An 18504-nucleotide genomic window follows, 5' to 3' on the forward strand; every position below is an offset into this window, starting at 1 on the left:
CGAAATAAAATTAAAACAACAGTTTTGTTTTTCCTTTGATGTGTCCCCCGTCGTTCAGAAATCAAATTGAAAGAATATTTTCAAAAGAATACTAACTAATTAGAATTTTTACATTTCTTTCTAACTTTCTCAGGAGGTAAGAAATAAACTTAATTTTAGCTAACTATAGTTGGTAGATTAACCATAGTTGTTAACTATCTATCAGTTTTTTTTTATGTAGATTCATAAATCTTAAGTTTTGTCACAAATTAAATTTCTGAACCTAACCATAATATTTGACATTTGACAATCATCCTCTCATCATCTCATATGTCGATCCATCCTCTCTATCATCGATACCTTACACAAAGGCATAAAGGCATAAAAGGCATTTATTTTCTCTTAATTGATTCCTTTAGAATTCTTTTTGATGTCATTTCTAATAACTACTAGATACTACTACTACTACTACCGCTTCGGAAACAATAGGCGCTCTGAGAGAGAAGAAGCGTGCATCCTTCTATCTTTGTGAATGATGATTATCGCTACGTGCGCGAGAACTTTCTTTACTTCGGTTATCCTTTGTGATAGTGACATGTCAAGTTATGTGCTCATTTTACACGCGTTTTATTAGCTTCACCTGTATGTATGTTTGTTCGTAACCGACTAATTTGGACGCGATTTTGACCCACTTTAAACGGCCAGATTTCGTGCAAACAATTATTTTTATTTCCAATATTTGTTTTGTATGGACATATTTTCTATGATAGAAATTATTGACGCACGGTTTGATAGTTTTGCTGTGAAACAATTTCATTACAACAACAGGCTGCAAATTTTACAAAACGTAATATAAGATGTTTAGTCTAATTTGCCTTGTCATTTCACTTGCTACGGCGCCCTTCAGACCGAAACACAACAATGCATACACATTACTGCTTCACGGCAGAAATAGGCGCTTTTGTGGTACCCATAACCTAGCCGGCATCCTGTGCAAAAGTGCTTCCCACAAACGTTTTTTTTTATGATAATAAGGGACGAGACTAGCAGGAAGTTCAGCTGATGGTAATTGATACGCCATGCCCATTTCAATCCAGTGCCGCTCAGGATTCTCAAAGAACCCAAAAAATTCTAGGGGGCACTACAATTGCGCTCGTCACCTTGAGACAAGATGTTAAGCCTCATTTGCCCAGTAATTTCACTAGCTACGGCGCCCTTCAGACCGTTTTGTTTAGACTCGTTATTGTGTTTAATAATGCATACACATTACTGCTTCACGGCAGAAATAGGCGCTTTTGTGGTACCCATAATCTATCCGGCATCCTGTGCAATATGTTTCCCACAAACATTCATCTGTTCTACTTTTTTATCTGGGAAATTTCTTCTCAACATGTAACCTACCCGTGGGATGAAATTCCTTCATTAGTGTTTCAAACTTTCCAGATGAATCTTTTTATGACTATAAAGTCTATAATATTGGAATCTTCAGAAAGTTCTTTGACATACGGTTTCGCATGAAATTCCTTTAGAGCTTTCACGAAACCTACACAGCAGTCATTATTTACTCATTTATTTATTTATTGTTCCAACAGGGTGAGTGCCTTAACAATTCCTTAACAACAAACACAGATATATCCATTCAGGTGACACCCCAATTATAGGTGCAAATCGAGATCAAGTAACAAAACGAACATAAACAGAGCATTACATACGTCTTAGCAAATTAATATTAAAACATTATTAAATAAGAAAAAAATTATAAAAAAAATTAAAATCCAAAAGTGCACGCCTCGAATGCTCTTGCTATATTTTTTTTAAAGTTAAACTTCGAATAAAATCGAATCACCTGCGTTTTTTTTTTTTAATTCGAGAAGGCCTAGAGTAGTGATAGAATGGAACCTTCTCTGCTTAATTCTAAAAATAGTGAAAAAAAAAATAAGTCGTTTCGTCAAGTCGTTCTCGAGATATCCGTACCATGCAGTTTTTTTGAACCACAGATTAATTGACGTCCACGATATATTTTTATTATGAACTTTTTTTTATATTAATACGTATTCGACAACTTAAAAAATAGTATCAGGATTATTCATTAGTGTCTCAGCTTTACATTGATGTGCTTTTTATAATGTGTAAGAGTAATAGAAAAAAAAAATCAGTTTAAAGAGTGGAAATCGTGTGACCTTGACAGGTCGGTTATAAAGCACCACCTCGCCGCTTCACGTTCGAGGCATGCAAAATATTGAAAGAGGCAAGAGAAAAATTGAAGGATATAACATCAACAACAAACTTCATCTACAATAAATAGTATAAATGTAAAAAAATACTTTAGTATTTCAGAATTTTAAATTAATTAAAATTGTACCAGTGGGAGGCTCCTTTGCACAGGAAGCCGACTAGATTATGGGTACCACAACGGCGCCTATTTCTGCCGTGAAGCAGTAATGTGTAAACATTACTGTGTTTCGGTCTGAAGGGCGCCGTAGCTAGTGAAATTACTGAGCAAATGAGACTGAACAGTTTATGTCTCAAGGTGACGAGCGCAATTGTAGTGCTGCTCAGAATTTTTGGGTTTTTCAAGTATCCTGAACGGCACTGCATTGTAATGGGTAGAGCGTATCAATTACCATCAGCTGAACGTCCTGCTCGTCTCACCCTTATTTTCATAAAAAAAAATGTAAGAAATAAATTAAATTCGACCGAGGCAAAAAGAGCTCGTCAAATAAATCATTGCTAATACATTAGTATTAGTAACTAATTATTAGTAAGTAGTATCATTACGTTATGTAACATTTCGTAGATAATATTTCCTGTTGTAATCAAAAGCAATCCAACGAAATATACTTTACATGTCACGGAATGGCCAATTACTTAGTTCCCGCTCGTAAAGAGTGCAAAAAAACTTTGTTGAACTAAGACAACACTGTTCATTTACATACAATTCTTTATGATTTATTTATATTTAGAAAAAATATATTTAGCAAAAAATATAACTGATGTATTGTAGATATTATTTGAACAACCACGAAAATAACTTTTTCTGAATAAATTCCTACTTTGAAACCACGTACACAACGATAGGCTCACTCGTACGGTTGGCAAACGGGTTCGAGTCACGCATCGTTCATATAATGTTGTTTTCAGATTTATTTGTGTCAGTTAAAGATTTTAATTTATCCGATAGTTTGAAGTAGGAATTTATTCAGCATTAAAATTTATCCATGTCGTATCGTCCCGGAAACACCGCACAAGGAAGCTCATTCCACAGCTACACAAACGGCACGCAAGTTTTCAGGGGAACTCCTCTGGAAAGGTCACGAGACATCGGGTTAGCTAAAATAATAACAAAAATGTAACTTTTACGCAAAAACGGAAGTTAAAAACACAATTACTATTATACGCGTTTTAATCCCTTTAAAATTGTTTATTTAAATACATAACACTCGGGTTAATTAAAGAAAATACTAGATGTATTTACCAGTGGGAGGCTCCTTTGCACAGGAAGCCGGCTAGATTATGGGTACCACAACGGTGCCTATTTCTGCCGTGAAGCAGAAATGTGTAAGCATTATTGTGTTTCGGTCTGAAGGGCGCCGTAGGTAGTGAAATTACTGGGCAAATGAGGCTTAACATCTTATGTCTCAAGGTGACGAGCGCAATTGTAGTGCCGCCAGAATTTTTGGGTTTTTTGAGAATCCTGAGCGGCACTGCATTGTAATGGGCATGGCGTATCAATTACCATCAGCTGAACGTCCTGCTAGTCTCGTCCCTTATTATCATAAAAAAAATGTATAGTAGCGAAGTAAATTGGTAAAATAAAAATGATAAAATGAAGCTAGAATGAGCCTCCATCAAATTAGAATTGCCGAGTCCCCGCCCTCCGGCCCCGGGGACTCAATTACTTCGATTTATTAGCTTCATGGTCGTGCGTAATCCTCGAAAAGAGAATTTTTGAAGTGAAAACTTCTTTAACGGGGGTGAGCACTTTTCTTGGGATGCTTATAAAATGTTAAACTCGCGTCAGGATACGTGGCCTGATCGAAAATTCGTAAGACACTCGTTGAAATTGATTGTTATAAGTTAAGTTGTTGTTATAATAAGTTGAAACGAAAGATTTATTTATTTAATTATAGTTCTAATAATGATCATACGGTCATTAGCCAGTAGTTGAATCAGTGGGTTTGAGAAGCCGAAACACCGCGGGTGTTACTAATAACTAATTGTTCAAATAGTTACTACCTAATAAACTAATTTCACGACATGTTTCCTAAAGCAAATAGTTTTATATATTATTTAACAATTTTAATTTATGCCAGACTAAGCGCCTGTATTTGTGATTTTTTTTCATTAAAAATGTCGATTTCTTTAAAATATCTATGTTTTAAATCTACTGCCCTATAAGATAGGGCAGCAACAGCCAGCGTTAGAACAACATTTAGTTAAGGCAAATAATTGATGTGTACGTGTTGCTCTCATATGGTGTGAATAAATGAATATTACATTTAAACACATACGTGCTAGTACTGTTAAACTGATAAATAAAGCAATAAGTGCGATATTATTCCCTTACCATTCCAAAATATTCAAAAATGCACAACGTTAATGTTCAAGTTTTCACTTCTTGCAGCAATCCCGGAGTTCAACCCGTATTTTTTTATGACGTTGAAGATTCTTGAAACAAAAATTCTGAGCGGGTCTATAATTGCGCTCGTCTCCTTGAGACATACGATGTTAAGTCTCATTTGCCCAGTAATTTAGCTAGGCTGATTTAAAACAGATAAAATTCGTTATCGCACGGTTTACTTAAGATATCTTGTACCACAATGTGTACGCTGTATATGTAATAAGCAACCTTAGATTACTTAGATATATAATAGATACACATGTATCTCTTACGGAGTTCTTAACCCTCGGCCCGTCACGCACGTTTTACATACGAGATGCGTCGCATGGGTTCTTTAAAGGCCCCAAAGTTTGTAAGCCTATTTGGACATTATTTTTTATGTTCGATGAGAAATTATATTTTTATAATTTCATAATAATTAAAACACAATTATTATTTTTGACATTCATTGCAATTATTTTTAAAAACTACAAAACAGAAATAATATTTAGGATTAGGAACCTAACAAGGTACCTAAACTTTCAAAGCCGTAGCACAAACCCGAGTCTGAAAAAAAAAATATTTTTCTAAAACCAAGGCTTTTAAAGACCCCACACAACGACTTGAGGGTTTAAGAACTCTCCAGTAGCAAATAAATACGTACATATAATCACGCCTCTTTCCCGAAGAAATCACTTCTTTTCACTTGCTACGATCCTTCGCTTCGTCCACTTTCATTATTACTTTCATACATGCTCTTCGGTTTAGGGTACTCTTGACGTTTTTTCAAGGCGTCCCTGATTTGGTCTCGAAACGTCCGCCTAGGTCTACCCCTTCCAACACTTTCATTCACACTTCTCTCGACATGGCCAAACCATCTCAGCATACTTTTCTCAATGTTTGTCACTACATCTTCTTTCAGACGAAAACGTTTCCTTATCTCACTATTTCTTATCCTGTCACTCAGTTAAACTCCCATCATACTTCTCAACGCTCTCATCTCAATTGCATTTATTCTGCTTTTATATTTCTTCTGCCATACCCAACTTTCACTTCCGTACATGATTATTGGAACCAACACCCCCTCATGCACAGCCAAACGAGCCTTGTTAGACACCTTCTGCCTGTTAATAAAGGAGTGCAAAGCTCCATTCACCATGTTTTCTGCATTCACTCTTCTTTCAATATCACTCTCATACTTTCCATCTCTTGTAAATTTTGAACCCAGGTACACAAACTCATTCACCTGTATAATATATCGCTGCATTGCAAATAATCTGCTATATTGTTATAATAGTTTGCCAAATTTTTGCAAAACGATAATGATCAACAATTCATAAAGATTTACTATACGTTCTTTTAAATATTTATAACGACACGTAACAAAAATAGATAGTACCCATCCCTACTTATATTATAAATGAAAAATGTAAGTTTGTTATGCATTCACGCCTAAACCGCTGAACCGGTTTTGATGAAATTTAGTACAAATATAGAGAAGAGCTTTGTCGCCAATAAAAGGCTTGGCGGGGTTGATATAGGGGTGGAGGAATGTTCGTCATTATCGAAGATAGCACCATAAAACTTTGTATTTGGGTACTTGATACGAAATAAACAAATATTTGTTCTAGCGTTTTTAAAAGCACCATACAAAAATATATTAAACACTGTACTATATGTACCTATTAGTTATTTGTAAAGTGAGTAAAAAGAACATTTAAAATTAAAAAATAAACAATCCTGCCCAAAGTAACTATTCCACAAGAACGAAGTCGCGGCAAAAGCTAGTATATATATAATTATATCCTACTTTTTATTTGTGCACAAGTAGCGTTATTCTTCATAACATGATCTATACCAGTGGGAGGCTCCTTTGCACAGGAGGCCGGCTAGATTATAGGTACCATTTCTGCCGTGAAGCAGTAATGTACTGGTAAACGAAACTGGTAACTAGTCTACGCGAGTAATCTAATTAACAATACAATTAATATTTTTTTTAAGTTTCGTTTACTTTCATTTAATACCAGTAGACATACTGTTTTAATCTTATAATTTGATGAATAATGATGGTACTTATGGCGTTTCCACAAAAAGTACCCTGGAAAAAACAATGAAGAGACTCCTCGTTCTAGAACCTTCGAAAACGATTATTTGCATTAATTCACATCTCGTTACTGTAACTACCTGTGATATAACAAGCACGTTGTGCCCGCACACAGAATCTGACGCTTAGATAACGCGGACTTTAAGCGGATTAAAAGCGACCACTCCTGTGGACAGGGCTGGCACGTGTACGTATAAAAGTAGCGATTTTTTAACGCCGCTATAATAACAATAATAATAAATACCAAAATGGGGAATTCCACATTTACAAATATTTGGATACTGTATAATGTAAGTAATAGTATTTTGTTTCATTTTAAAAACAAATACTAAAAGACATGGCCAATTTCTCAATGGCGTCGGAATATTTATCTTTATATATAGTTATAATTATTATAGTATTACATACTTATACTTTTAATTTATTGTACACGAATAATTATCGGTGTTTTATATTCGTGAATATTGGCTCTTTAAATTAGTATAAATAAAATACTCAAAGAACTTGTCATTCCAGCAGAACAGACGCAAACGTGTTATCGTAAAGATTGTAGAGGGTAAACTGATATGGTTTTATTATTCGTAGGCATTCAGGTATTGCCCATCTCGTCACCCTTTATTACAAAGATAGTTTACTAAGAGTAACACAAAATAAAACAACAGTAAAAATAATAATTTCAACATTTATTGTACACGAATGGTTTTTGGTGTTTTATATTCGTGAATAATGGTTGTTTAAATTGCTATAAATAAAAAACTCAAGGAAGTTGTCATTTCAACAGACTAGACGCTGACGAAATAAGTAAAGTTACGTTTACAATTTGTAACACCTTTGCGATTATGACTACGCATAAAAACCTACAGACTAGGTATAGGGTATATATTCACGGGCTACTTTCCGCAACTCGACGACTGCTATGCGCCTATTTTGCGTCATAGGGTTGGGTTGCTAATCTTGCCATCCCAACTCCTCAAGGAAGTTACTCAAACCTCTGATGTCACCCATGACTTCGGGGAGAGTCCTCGGTGACCCCAGGTGTTTGGCCCGGTATGTGGCCACACCGCAGCACTCCAGGATGAGGTGTGTGGCCGTTTCTTCTGTCTCCATGCAAGCCCTGCACAGGGGACTGTCAGTGACACCTATATTAAACAGATGTTTGTTAAAGGGGCCGTGACCCGTTATTACATGAGTTATCTTATGTAATCTTGATCGTGTGAGTTTCACCAGCTTACGAGAGAGCCTCTGATCTATGCATGGTAGAGCCTCTTTTGCTTGTCTGCAACCTAACCTACAGACTAAAAAGTGTCGTAAAGTTGATAACAATGTTGATACCAATGTAATATTGACTGATTCTTCCGTTTATTTTTTGAGAGAAATAAAATAAACTTTTATGCACCAATATTTGAAAAATAATTAAAATGAGGCAAAAACATTAATAAAGACAGTTTTAATATGAATGTAATGTGTTTTTACTAAGTATGTGTACATGTAATGTACTTTATTGGCCATGTCCTTTACTATCTTATTATATTTTAAATTATTTCAAAACTAAATACAAGTGTTTTATTTGATTCCGACTCGATCTTGGCCGCTTTATTATACGAGTCACCTGGTGTCAATATCAGTAATCATTTACAGGTACCAGCACATCGGAAGGGTTCGCCCTTCCGATGTGCTGGTACTGGGCTTTCATGAAAAGAAGTGGCAAGGAACTAATTGGCACTCAGTTAAATCAACATCAACAGAACTTATTAGTTAGCTCAGCTGGTGGCTAATAATTTAGTACACGCATACTTGACAGCCCTGTTTCACTTAATAACATTACGAACTCTCTAGGGCTTCGTAATATTGTACAGATAATAAGATTTTATGTTATATTTCAAACGCGATGTTTTCGTATAACCTAGCGGACGGTTTTAACTATTAAATTATTAAATCGCAGTAGTTCAATAGTAAATAGTTATTCAATCATCAATATATATATATATATATATAATACGTGTTGGATCAATATAAGTATAGCCTAGGTATGTACCTACTTTACCTTTATTTAATATATATGTTAATATCGTAATTAAATTTTAAGTTGAATGACTGGTATTGATAAGTTTTTAGTTTGAATATATTGATTCAAATTCAAATATTTTTATTCAAAATAGGATGTGACATCATTTATTGAAAGTCAAAAACTACCACCCATTCCAAAATGAATGCCTCAGACCTGAGAAGAACGGGCGCAACAAACTCGGCGGCCTTTTTTTTCATCGAAAAATATATTTACAAAGTAATATTGTACAATTAAACTTATTATTTAATAGCCTGAGGACGGTCACTCTATTCCCAATCGAAAGTCATTTATGTTATAGTAACCTTTACCACACAAACGTTTTTTAACAGTTCTTTTGAATAACATAATACTTTTGTTTTGAACATTTTCTGGGATCTTGTTGTAAAAGCATATACATCTTAAAGCTTAGTAAAGCTAATAAGCTTTAAAAAGAGCGCAAAAAAAAAGAATGCTGGGAGAGTTTCTTGCGACGCTTCTTCTCTCTCAGAGCGCCATTTGTTTTCGAAGCGGTAGTAGTATCTGAAATGACATCAAAAAGAATTCTAAAGGAATCAATTTTGAGAAAATAAATGCCTTTTATGCCTTTTTATGCCTTTACTTATTTATTAAAAAATAATTCGTCACTTCAATTGCTTTATTTGTATTATTTTATTTATTTAAATATTAGTATAATACTTATGAAAATTACATATTTCGTATTCTAATATAAATACATCATTGCGTATTTAAGATTTCTAGTAGCAAATTAACACCAAACTCTGCATCACTGATAATATAACTGGTGACGGTTACTGTGAACATCCAAGTGAACCCAAATACTCGTAGTTTCGTAATAGGTATTTTTTATGATTTCAATATCCCATAATAGCTAACAGAAGGACAGCCTTTATCAGACAACAAATCGTTCTCAAATCATAATAGGATAATATAAATTTTATTATAATTTAATAACAAGTGACAGCCCTATCGCTCTACTAATGGCCAGGGCTGCAATTATCCAGACTAGCTTACGTGAGGGTCATTAAGTGCGGTTTCAGTAGATTACTCCATTTATTTTACTTTGTAATTGTTTCTTTACATTGAGTTTCTTTTATCTCTTATTAATTATGTCATTAAAATAATTGATTATTATTTTTTTATACTATCTACAATTAATTTTTTTCGATTTATTTATGAAATCGAATTACAAACTAGCATAGATCTATTCATTCCTCATCATCTTATAAAATGTATTAACCACAGCAGTTTGTTGTGTATTATTTGCAAAGAGAGTGTTTTTTATAAAATAAAAAATGCTGCCCAAAGTAAGAATTACGCGCGCATGAAGTCGCGGGTAGTATTACATAGATACAAGTCGATAGAACTGTTTTACGTGGTCACGATGATAAGTAATTGCTTTGTGAACAAAATAACAGGAAACATTTGACGACAATACCTTCGAACGAGCCGTGACCAATATCTGATTCCGATTATATCTATTTTTAACGCTACAATAGAACTTTGTGTAAGGATTGCCCATATGAGCACATAAAAAAGGTTACTAGTACAGAAGTCTCACTTACTCAAACCATTTGACGACCCGAATGGTTAGTGACCCTGACTACTAAGCTAGAGGAGCCGGGTTCGAATCCCGGTAGGTGCAATCATGTATATGATGAATATGAATGTTTGTTTCCGAGTCGTAGATGTTTATATTATGTATTTATGTATGTTTAAGTAAGTCTATTGTATTAAATATATCGTTGTCTTGTACCCATAGTTACTAGTTTGGGGCAAGATTATTTCTGTAAGTGTATCAATATTGTTATTATTTAAAGGAATATCTACTTAAACCGCCCGCAAATAAGGTGCTTTTAATAACGCGTTGTTCTTTCATTGCCTTTTTTTTCCATGTATAAGGCAACTGTAAATCCGCCGCTCTGTATACATATAATGTATACAGAGCGGCGGCTATGTATATATATATTTTTTAATGATAGTAAGGGACAAGACGAGCAGGATGTTCAGCTGATAGTAATTGATACGCCCTGCCAATTACAATGCAGTGCCGCTCAGGAATCTTGAAAAATCCTCAAAAATTCTAAGCGGTACTTCAATTGCGCTCGCCACTTTAAGACATAAGATGTTAAGTTTCATTTGCCCAGTAATTTCACTAGCTACAGCGCCGTTAATACCGAAACACAATATGCTTACATATAACTTTTTCAAGGCAGAAATAGGCGCCGTTGTGGTACCCATAATCTACCAGGCATCCTGTGCAAAGGAGCCCACTTTTTCTACTGCATTATATGTACAATCGAACTAATCACGTAAGAAGTAATAGTAAGAGTAATGATACTGGAACTAAACGGACACGCGCGTCGAAGTGAACGATTGACATCCCCAACTCCTTAGCTACCTTGGTAGGTACGAGTTATGTTTTCGTTCCTAAAGCACAGATATATGATCAATCGATCCTGAATCTGCAGAAACAGGATCTGTTGCTCATGTTGAAATTTGAAATAAATTAACATATTGTGTCAATCTTCATTTCTAAGCCTATAAGAATTATCTGTCACATTCATAAAAATAGTGAATACTTACCAAAAATTTCGGAGGGACTCTAATTTGGAGCATGTAGCTTCTAACAGAATCAGAATATATAAACGGATATAAAAATAGCATCGAATATGATATGATCAATTTTAATTATTACAGGCCATTTGATTATGTTGTATTGACATTTTTCTTATATTATATTCATTTCTTGGCGTACATCCGTGTAGAATTGGATGTCGCTATGCCAACTTAATGGCTGACAGGCTTGCCCTGCATGTTTCAGTATGACTCTCTAAATAAAAAGGCATTTATTTTCTCAAAATTGATTCCTTTACAATTATTTTTGATGTCATTTCTAATATACTAGACACTACTACCGCTTCGCAAACAAATGGCGCTCTGAGAGAGATGAAGAGTCATAATCTAGTAGCAGGCTGTCGGATCACTTAGATATTCAGCTGTAGAGTAGCACGATTTACAACAGTGCCATTTTTTAATAAAACATTTAAGTTTATTTATTTAGATAACTCCTTTACAGCGGCTGGGAGTTTATTATAAAAGTGTATACATTTACCATTAGTAGATATAATAGATCTCTGTTAAGTACAGAATTTAAACATTTTATTGTCATAAAACATTTAGTTTCGAATGCAACGGGCGACTAGGTACTAGTAAAATATAATTGAATACAAAATGGATGATTATTGAGATTAATATAGAAACGGCCGTAACGAATATGTGCGTGTAACATGGTGTTACCATTATTTTGTCTTCACACTTCATGTAGTAACCACCTTATATTACAGGAGATGATCCCCTGCTGAAGAACCCAGGTGCTGCTGGTGAGGAGTGCGAACTGTCACCATGACCAAGCGCTTCGAGTTCAACTGGCAGATCCCTGTCCCTGAACCTCTACTTCAGGTATCTTAATGATAACCAATTTAATGCTAATGGAATACATTTTTGAAGTTATAATTCTATAGGCGCGTTATGATAGAATGATGAGAGTGAAATTTTAAGATGCGCGCGCATCACTGCAACACAAAAGTAACAGGGTGAAGTTGGTTCCTAAAATTTACTGACGTTTGCGACATTCGTTATTTTTTTTTTTGGTTTAATCCATTATTAAGATAGGTAAAGGGTTCAAGCCCGTACAGTAATTGTCAAAACCATCGTTGCAAGATTTTTACAATATTGTTCTTTCTACAAAAGTAGAATAGCACGAGGAATAAATAATTTTATGGATTTTTGCTTCGTTACGCCAAAGAAGTATAACATATATAAGTACACACACACTTTTTTTTATATAAAAAAAGGGGCAAATGAGCAAGGGGCTCACGCGATGAGGAGTGGTGAGGCAACCGCCCATGAACATCCGCTAAACCAGCGATCAAGAGATACGTTGCCGGCCTTTAAGGTATGCTATTCTTGAAGTTCCCTGGGTCGAATCGGTTCTTGAAAGAAGCAGCCGGTAATTGATTCCACAAAGTGGCTGTACGAGGCAAGGAATTTCTTGCAAAACGCGCGGTTGTGGAATCCCAGGCGTCAACGTGATGCTTGTGGTATTTAGGGCTACTTAGCTTTTTGACGTTATGTTCGTTGGTGGAATTCGGCCGCTGGTATCAACCCTAACAACTCCTCTGATAAATGCGTGAAGATGCAAAGAAGACCCACATCTCTACGCGATGCCAAAGAATTAAGCAAATCGGAGATGAATTGATCGTCGTTGATTCGAGCCGCTCTTCGTTGTATGCGGTCAAATGAATGAAGCTGGTAATAGGGAGCACCCGCCCAGAGTTAAGAACGGTGGCGAGATTACAAAGGTTACATTTTTATGTTGATATTGAAAACTCATAATTTTTATGGAATGGAATGAAAAACTAGCATACGGGTCACGTTGCATGCCTTTTAGGAAAAACGCTTTTTCAAAAGGTAATTATATTGTCCTGGAAAATATTTGTGGCATGTGGTACGTAAACGGACTTCGGCGGCAGGGTCAAACAGCTCTTCGGTATAATATTTAGTTAAAATATTTATGACATAAATTCTGCTTAAAAACTTCAGGTAAACGAGAAATCCTTAAGTACCTTATTTATACAATACTGTTCTATGTGAGCTGGTAACTAACTTGGTGGGTAATCTTTGAAATGGCTATCAAGTTAGGTCTAAGTTTCGTTCAAGCTGGCGCTTCTAACGAAATATTCTGCTGTGCTTCATTACTTTTCTGGCTTCTTCCACCAGTATAATCTTTCATGAAAGCTTATGTTATAAAAAAATAAAGGATTATAAGTTAGTGTTATTTGTCGAACAATTGAAAATTCAGTTCTCATAAAATAAATTCGTTGCATACTTTGTTTCACCTGAGTCCTGCCGCCGAACTCCACCTTCGCACGACACGCCACAAATTAGGATATCATCCCCACCATCTGGATGTGTGGTGGTCCTCCACAGTGCGGTTTTCAATAAGCTTTCTTCCACGTTATACAAAGCTGTGGAATGAGCTTCCTTGAGTGTTTCCGGGAAGATACGACATGGACCTTCAAAAAAAGCGCCTACACCTTCCCTAATGGCTGACAACGCTCCTGTGATTCCTCTGGTGTTGGAAGGGAATGTGGGCGGTGTTGATCACTTAACACCTGGTGACCCGTAGGCTGGCTTGTCCTCCTTTTCCATATAAAAAATTTTCACTAAAATTATGTGTTTTCTCCCTTTCAATTAAAAATGTGAATTCCAAATTGTTTGTATTTAATTGTTTAATACTTCCGCAACGATTCGTTCTATCAAAATAGACAATATATATATAATGTGTTAATACGGTAACTCAACTGCGTGGAATATATTTCGTGACACAAATTGCGTTCACCACATCCAACTGAATACGAGTAATTTTCATAAATAATTGTAATGAATTTATAATTGTTATGAATAAAATAATAATGAATAATGAAGTCATGCGCAGGTCATTTGCCGCTCTTAATACGCCAACTGATGGCAAGCGTCCTGATAGAATGACCCTGGTGGCACGGGCATGGGCGCTGGTGTGCTCCTTCTCACGTCCAAGTTACGTCAGTTATTGCTGGGGCTGCTGCTTCGACTGCCGAAGACAGCAAGCGTCGCAAATATGTCGGTCTCAGTGAGTCTTACATCTTTGTGCCGTTTGGTGTCGAGACACTTGGCCCGTGGGACCCAGAGGTGCTGAGAATGTACAAAGTACTATCTTCTCGTATCAATAGGCGACTACTGCTACTGGGAACCCAAGCTCTGCGCTGGCAGCTATTTCAGTCAACAGATCAGCCTAGCTATCCAACGCGGAAATGCTGCCAGTATTCTTGGTACGCTTGCCCGTAATGATAGTTTAATGTAATAATAGTATTGTATATCGGAATTTTTGTGTGTCAGGGTGCTGTGTTCGACCGATGGACAGAAGAGAAGGACAACACTGAGCTGGAGCTGAACTGCTTGTTCAAGGTCGACGAGTACGGCTTCTTTATCTACTGGAAGAGCGATGGAAAGGTCTGGCAACTTACATATTTTTTTAATTAGGCCATCGATAAATAGGTCACATAGACCTTATACCTATATATATCCACAATACAAACAATTCAGTCAACTGTTGAGAGCGGGGGAGAAGGGAACTTAATGCTCATTGGGCAGATAATTATCACAACATAGCGTACACATGGTCGGATTTTTGGTACGGCCGGACCATCGAAGGTTCCGGCGGGCGTGGGTGAGCGCCTCGTAGCAACTGGTCCGGCGTCGTACTCAGTACGGTCCGTACGGTAATAATAATAATTTTGTGCGATAGACAATGCGACATACCGTCAATTATGGTCCGGTACCGCCATTATGAAATATTTTAAACAAACTCTTATCTCATGAATTCCTCATAAATATATGATTTTTTTTAATAAGGGACGAGACGAGCATCACGCTCAGCTGATGGTAATTGATGCCCAGACCCATTACAATGTGGTGCCGCTCAGGATTCTTGAAAAATTCAAAAAAATCTGAGTGGCACTACAATTGCGCTCGTCACAAAGATACTAATTCTCATTTGCCCAGTAATTTAACTAGCTACGGCCCCCTTCAGTTCGAAGCACAATAATGCTCACACATAACTGCTTCACGGTAGAAATGGGTGCCGTTGTGGTACCCATAACCTAGCCGGCATCCTGTGCAAAGGAGCCTCACACTGGTAGATAAAGTAAAAAAGTGCCGGCAAAGACTCAAACGATCTTAAGGAGATTAAAAAAGTCTTGTCGTAGTTTGAGTTCACCTGATTGTATTAAGATACCTATTAATATCTTCACGGCAAAATACAATCAGATATTTGATTGCTTCAATCACCAGTGTTTACATTTCATTGTAATTCCTTGTTATTTCTGGACACGCGGTGGTAAGCGTGCATTGAGTTTCGTAATATTCTTACTGGGTTTAAAATAGACGATGCTCAGTACATTATTCATGTTAATGGAGTAAGAAATTGAGATGTTACAAACGTTGCTTTGGGTTCAGTACATGGGTTGTGGCATCATTGATTGTAAGCACCCTATTTGTATAAAATTTTCATCCCTATTCTATATCTCTTGTTAATAGGTAAGTATACCCAAAAAAATTTTTAATACATAATAAAATTTACACTTCAGAACTATTTTACATTAAATCAACTTTCATCCATAATTTCAATGATTGTCTTACGAATTGTCGATCAGGTCACGTGTCCTGACGCGAGTTTAACATTTTATACTCATCCCAAGAAAAGTGCTCACCGCCGCTAAAGAAGTTTTCAATTCAATAAATCATAACTTTTATAATATTCGGATAGATTTATTGCATGACGGTGCTTTCCCTTAATTCTCATCCGGGAACGCGAACTATAAAAGGGAACATGCCAAAGCAATTTCCCCGCGACATGCAACTGACATCACATTATCCAGAAGGATATTAGCTTCCGACATGACAGCGATGCTCCACTTCCATTGAAGATATCGTTTATGATTTTTCTAGAAACTGTCACAACCATAATGTTAACACCAGGAACAGACATAAACAAAATTATATCTACTATTCGGCTAAGTCGACTTACTCTTTTGTGGGGCGATGTATATGCTTCTACAACAATGAAAATGTTTAAAATAAATCTATTACGAAATTCAAAAGAATTGTTAAAAGACGTTTATGTGTAACGACGACGTAGTGTAAACGACGTAGAGGTTAATTTAACATAAATGACTTTCTTACTGGTACCACAGATTGGGAATGGAGCGACCGCCGTCAGGCTATTTAAATTATAAATCTGATTATATCGAGATATTATTTCAGACTTAGTTCTGCAGCATACCCGGTTAAAAAATTAGACAATCAACCGACGCGTAGATACGGCGCGACTAGTTTTGTTTACTTATTTTTATAGTATTATGTCCTATGGTATATTGCTATGGGACAGTACTGCCGATATCAATACCATGTTTGTACTGGTGAAGAGGTTTTTCGCGCTATTTATAACCTAGGTCCTAAAGAATCATTGATAGCAAAATTTAAAGAAAAAAACACTGACTGTTGCCTCTGAATATATTCTTGATAATGTTATGTATGTACCTAAATAGACACATAAGTGAATTTGCTAGAAACTGTCATAACCATAATGTTAACACCAGGAACAAACATAAACTTAAAATGCCTACTACAAACATTGCTTAAAAACGTTTGTGTGGTAAAGCTTACTAAAACATAAATGACTTTCTTAATGATACCACTGATTGGGAGTGGAGCGACAGCCGCTAGACTATTTAAATTATAAATTTGATTGTATCGAAATTTTATAAAAAAAAAAGGAAAAGCCCTCTGAGTTTCTTGCGCCCGTTATTCTCAAGACTGATGCACCCATTTCTGAATGGGTAGTAATTTTTAACTTTCGTGGATCTCGCATCCTTTTTCATTAAAAATATTTGAATTATCTTGTATCTAATACTAGGTTTCGCCTCTGCTTAGCCTCAATATGAATAATAATGAAAATAAATATTAAATACAATTAGGATACGTTCTGTACTAAAATATACATAAACACGACATTGTCACTCAATTTGATTTAACATACAATAACTCCTGATTGTTGTGCAGTTTTATAAAAATTTGCATAAAATTGGTCATAACATTACCGAAACCCATGAGCATTATCGGAGTTGTCCTTAGGAGATATTCATTCCTTTTCGTCATTAGTGACATCACATCCGTAAGGAGCTCACAATAGTCTTATGTCCTCATTTTTCTGTTTAGTTGTACCTTTTTCCTTATCATTTATGAAAATATTCGGAACTTACAGATTATATAACCGGATCTATTCTTATCTCTACCAAAACTCTCCCTAAGTGACTTTTAGCTGACTTCATAACTTGTTAAAACCGATAAAAGGTTACCGAACTAATCTACGTTAGCGGGGTTTTTAATATTACTCAGCCATTTTGTAACAAAAATAGAAAGAACTTATTAACTTTCATATCAAATTCACGCTTAATTAGTTTAATTAATTCGCACTTATAAAAGTGATGTTTAACGTGCTTCACAGCATGCATGAAAGTGGTGTGGGTGTCGGTATGTTTACTGTCGCAGTTTACCAGTACGACATTCTGTGCAAACGAGCCCTTTGCACTGAATATCGGCTAGATTATACGTACCACAACGGCGCCTATTTTTGCCGTGAAGCAGTAATGTGTAAACATTATTGTGTTTCGGCCAAAAGGGCGCCGTAGCTAGTGAAATTACTAGGCAAACTCGACTTAACAACTTATGTCTCAAGGTGACGAGCGCAATTGTAGTGCCACTCAGAATTTTATGGATTTTTCAAGAATCCTGAGCGGATCAGCTGAACTTCCTGCTCGTCTTGTCCCTTATTGACATAAAAAAAGCACCATGTTGCCCATTAAGGCATAGTAATAAACTAATAAGAAATATTAATTATGACAACATTTAATATGAGTAACTTATTTTCAGGATGGAGACGTCATTGAGCTGTGTCAGGTCAGCGATATCAGATCAGGCGGGGTGCCGAAGGTACTGTACAAAAGTAAATCATATTTATTTAGCAATAGAATTGAAATTTAAACTAAGATTTGTCACAAAAAAGCCTTTTTTTATTACTGTTCTGTATTTGGACTTGAACAAAAGACGTTATTGGTTAAGTTATACTATATTCAAGTTAAAGTTATTAGATAT

General features: G+C 35.8%; 1 protein-coding gene across 2 annotated transcripts in view; it reads left to right on the forward strand.

Annotated features, from left to right (window-relative positions):
* Nucleotides 1-18504, forward strand: part of LOC126964490 (1-phosphatidylinositol 4,5-bisphosphate phosphodiesterase) — a 92217-nt gene that overhangs the window by 30841 nt on the left and 42872 nt on the right. For both annotated transcript variants that reach the window (XM_050807643.1, XM_050807642.1), the window contains exons 2-4: nucleotides 12096-12210; nucleotides 14689-14802; nucleotides 18283-18342. In XM_050807643.1, coding sequence (XP_050663600.1) covers nucleotides 12154-12210; nucleotides 14689-14802; nucleotides 18283-18342 — 231 coding nt within the window. In that variant the 5' untranslated portion in view covers nucleotides 12096-12153. The remainder of the gene's footprint in view (nucleotides 1-12095; nucleotides 12211-14688; nucleotides 14803-18282; nucleotides 18343-18504) is intronic.

The sequence above is a fragment of the Leptidea sinapis genome, chromosome 5, assembly GCF_905404315.1.
Source record: "Leptidea sinapis chromosome 5, ilLepSina1.1, whole genome shotgun sequence".
Taxonomy (NCBI): Eukaryota; Metazoa; Arthropoda; class Insecta; order Lepidoptera; family Pieridae; genus Leptidea; species Leptidea sinapis.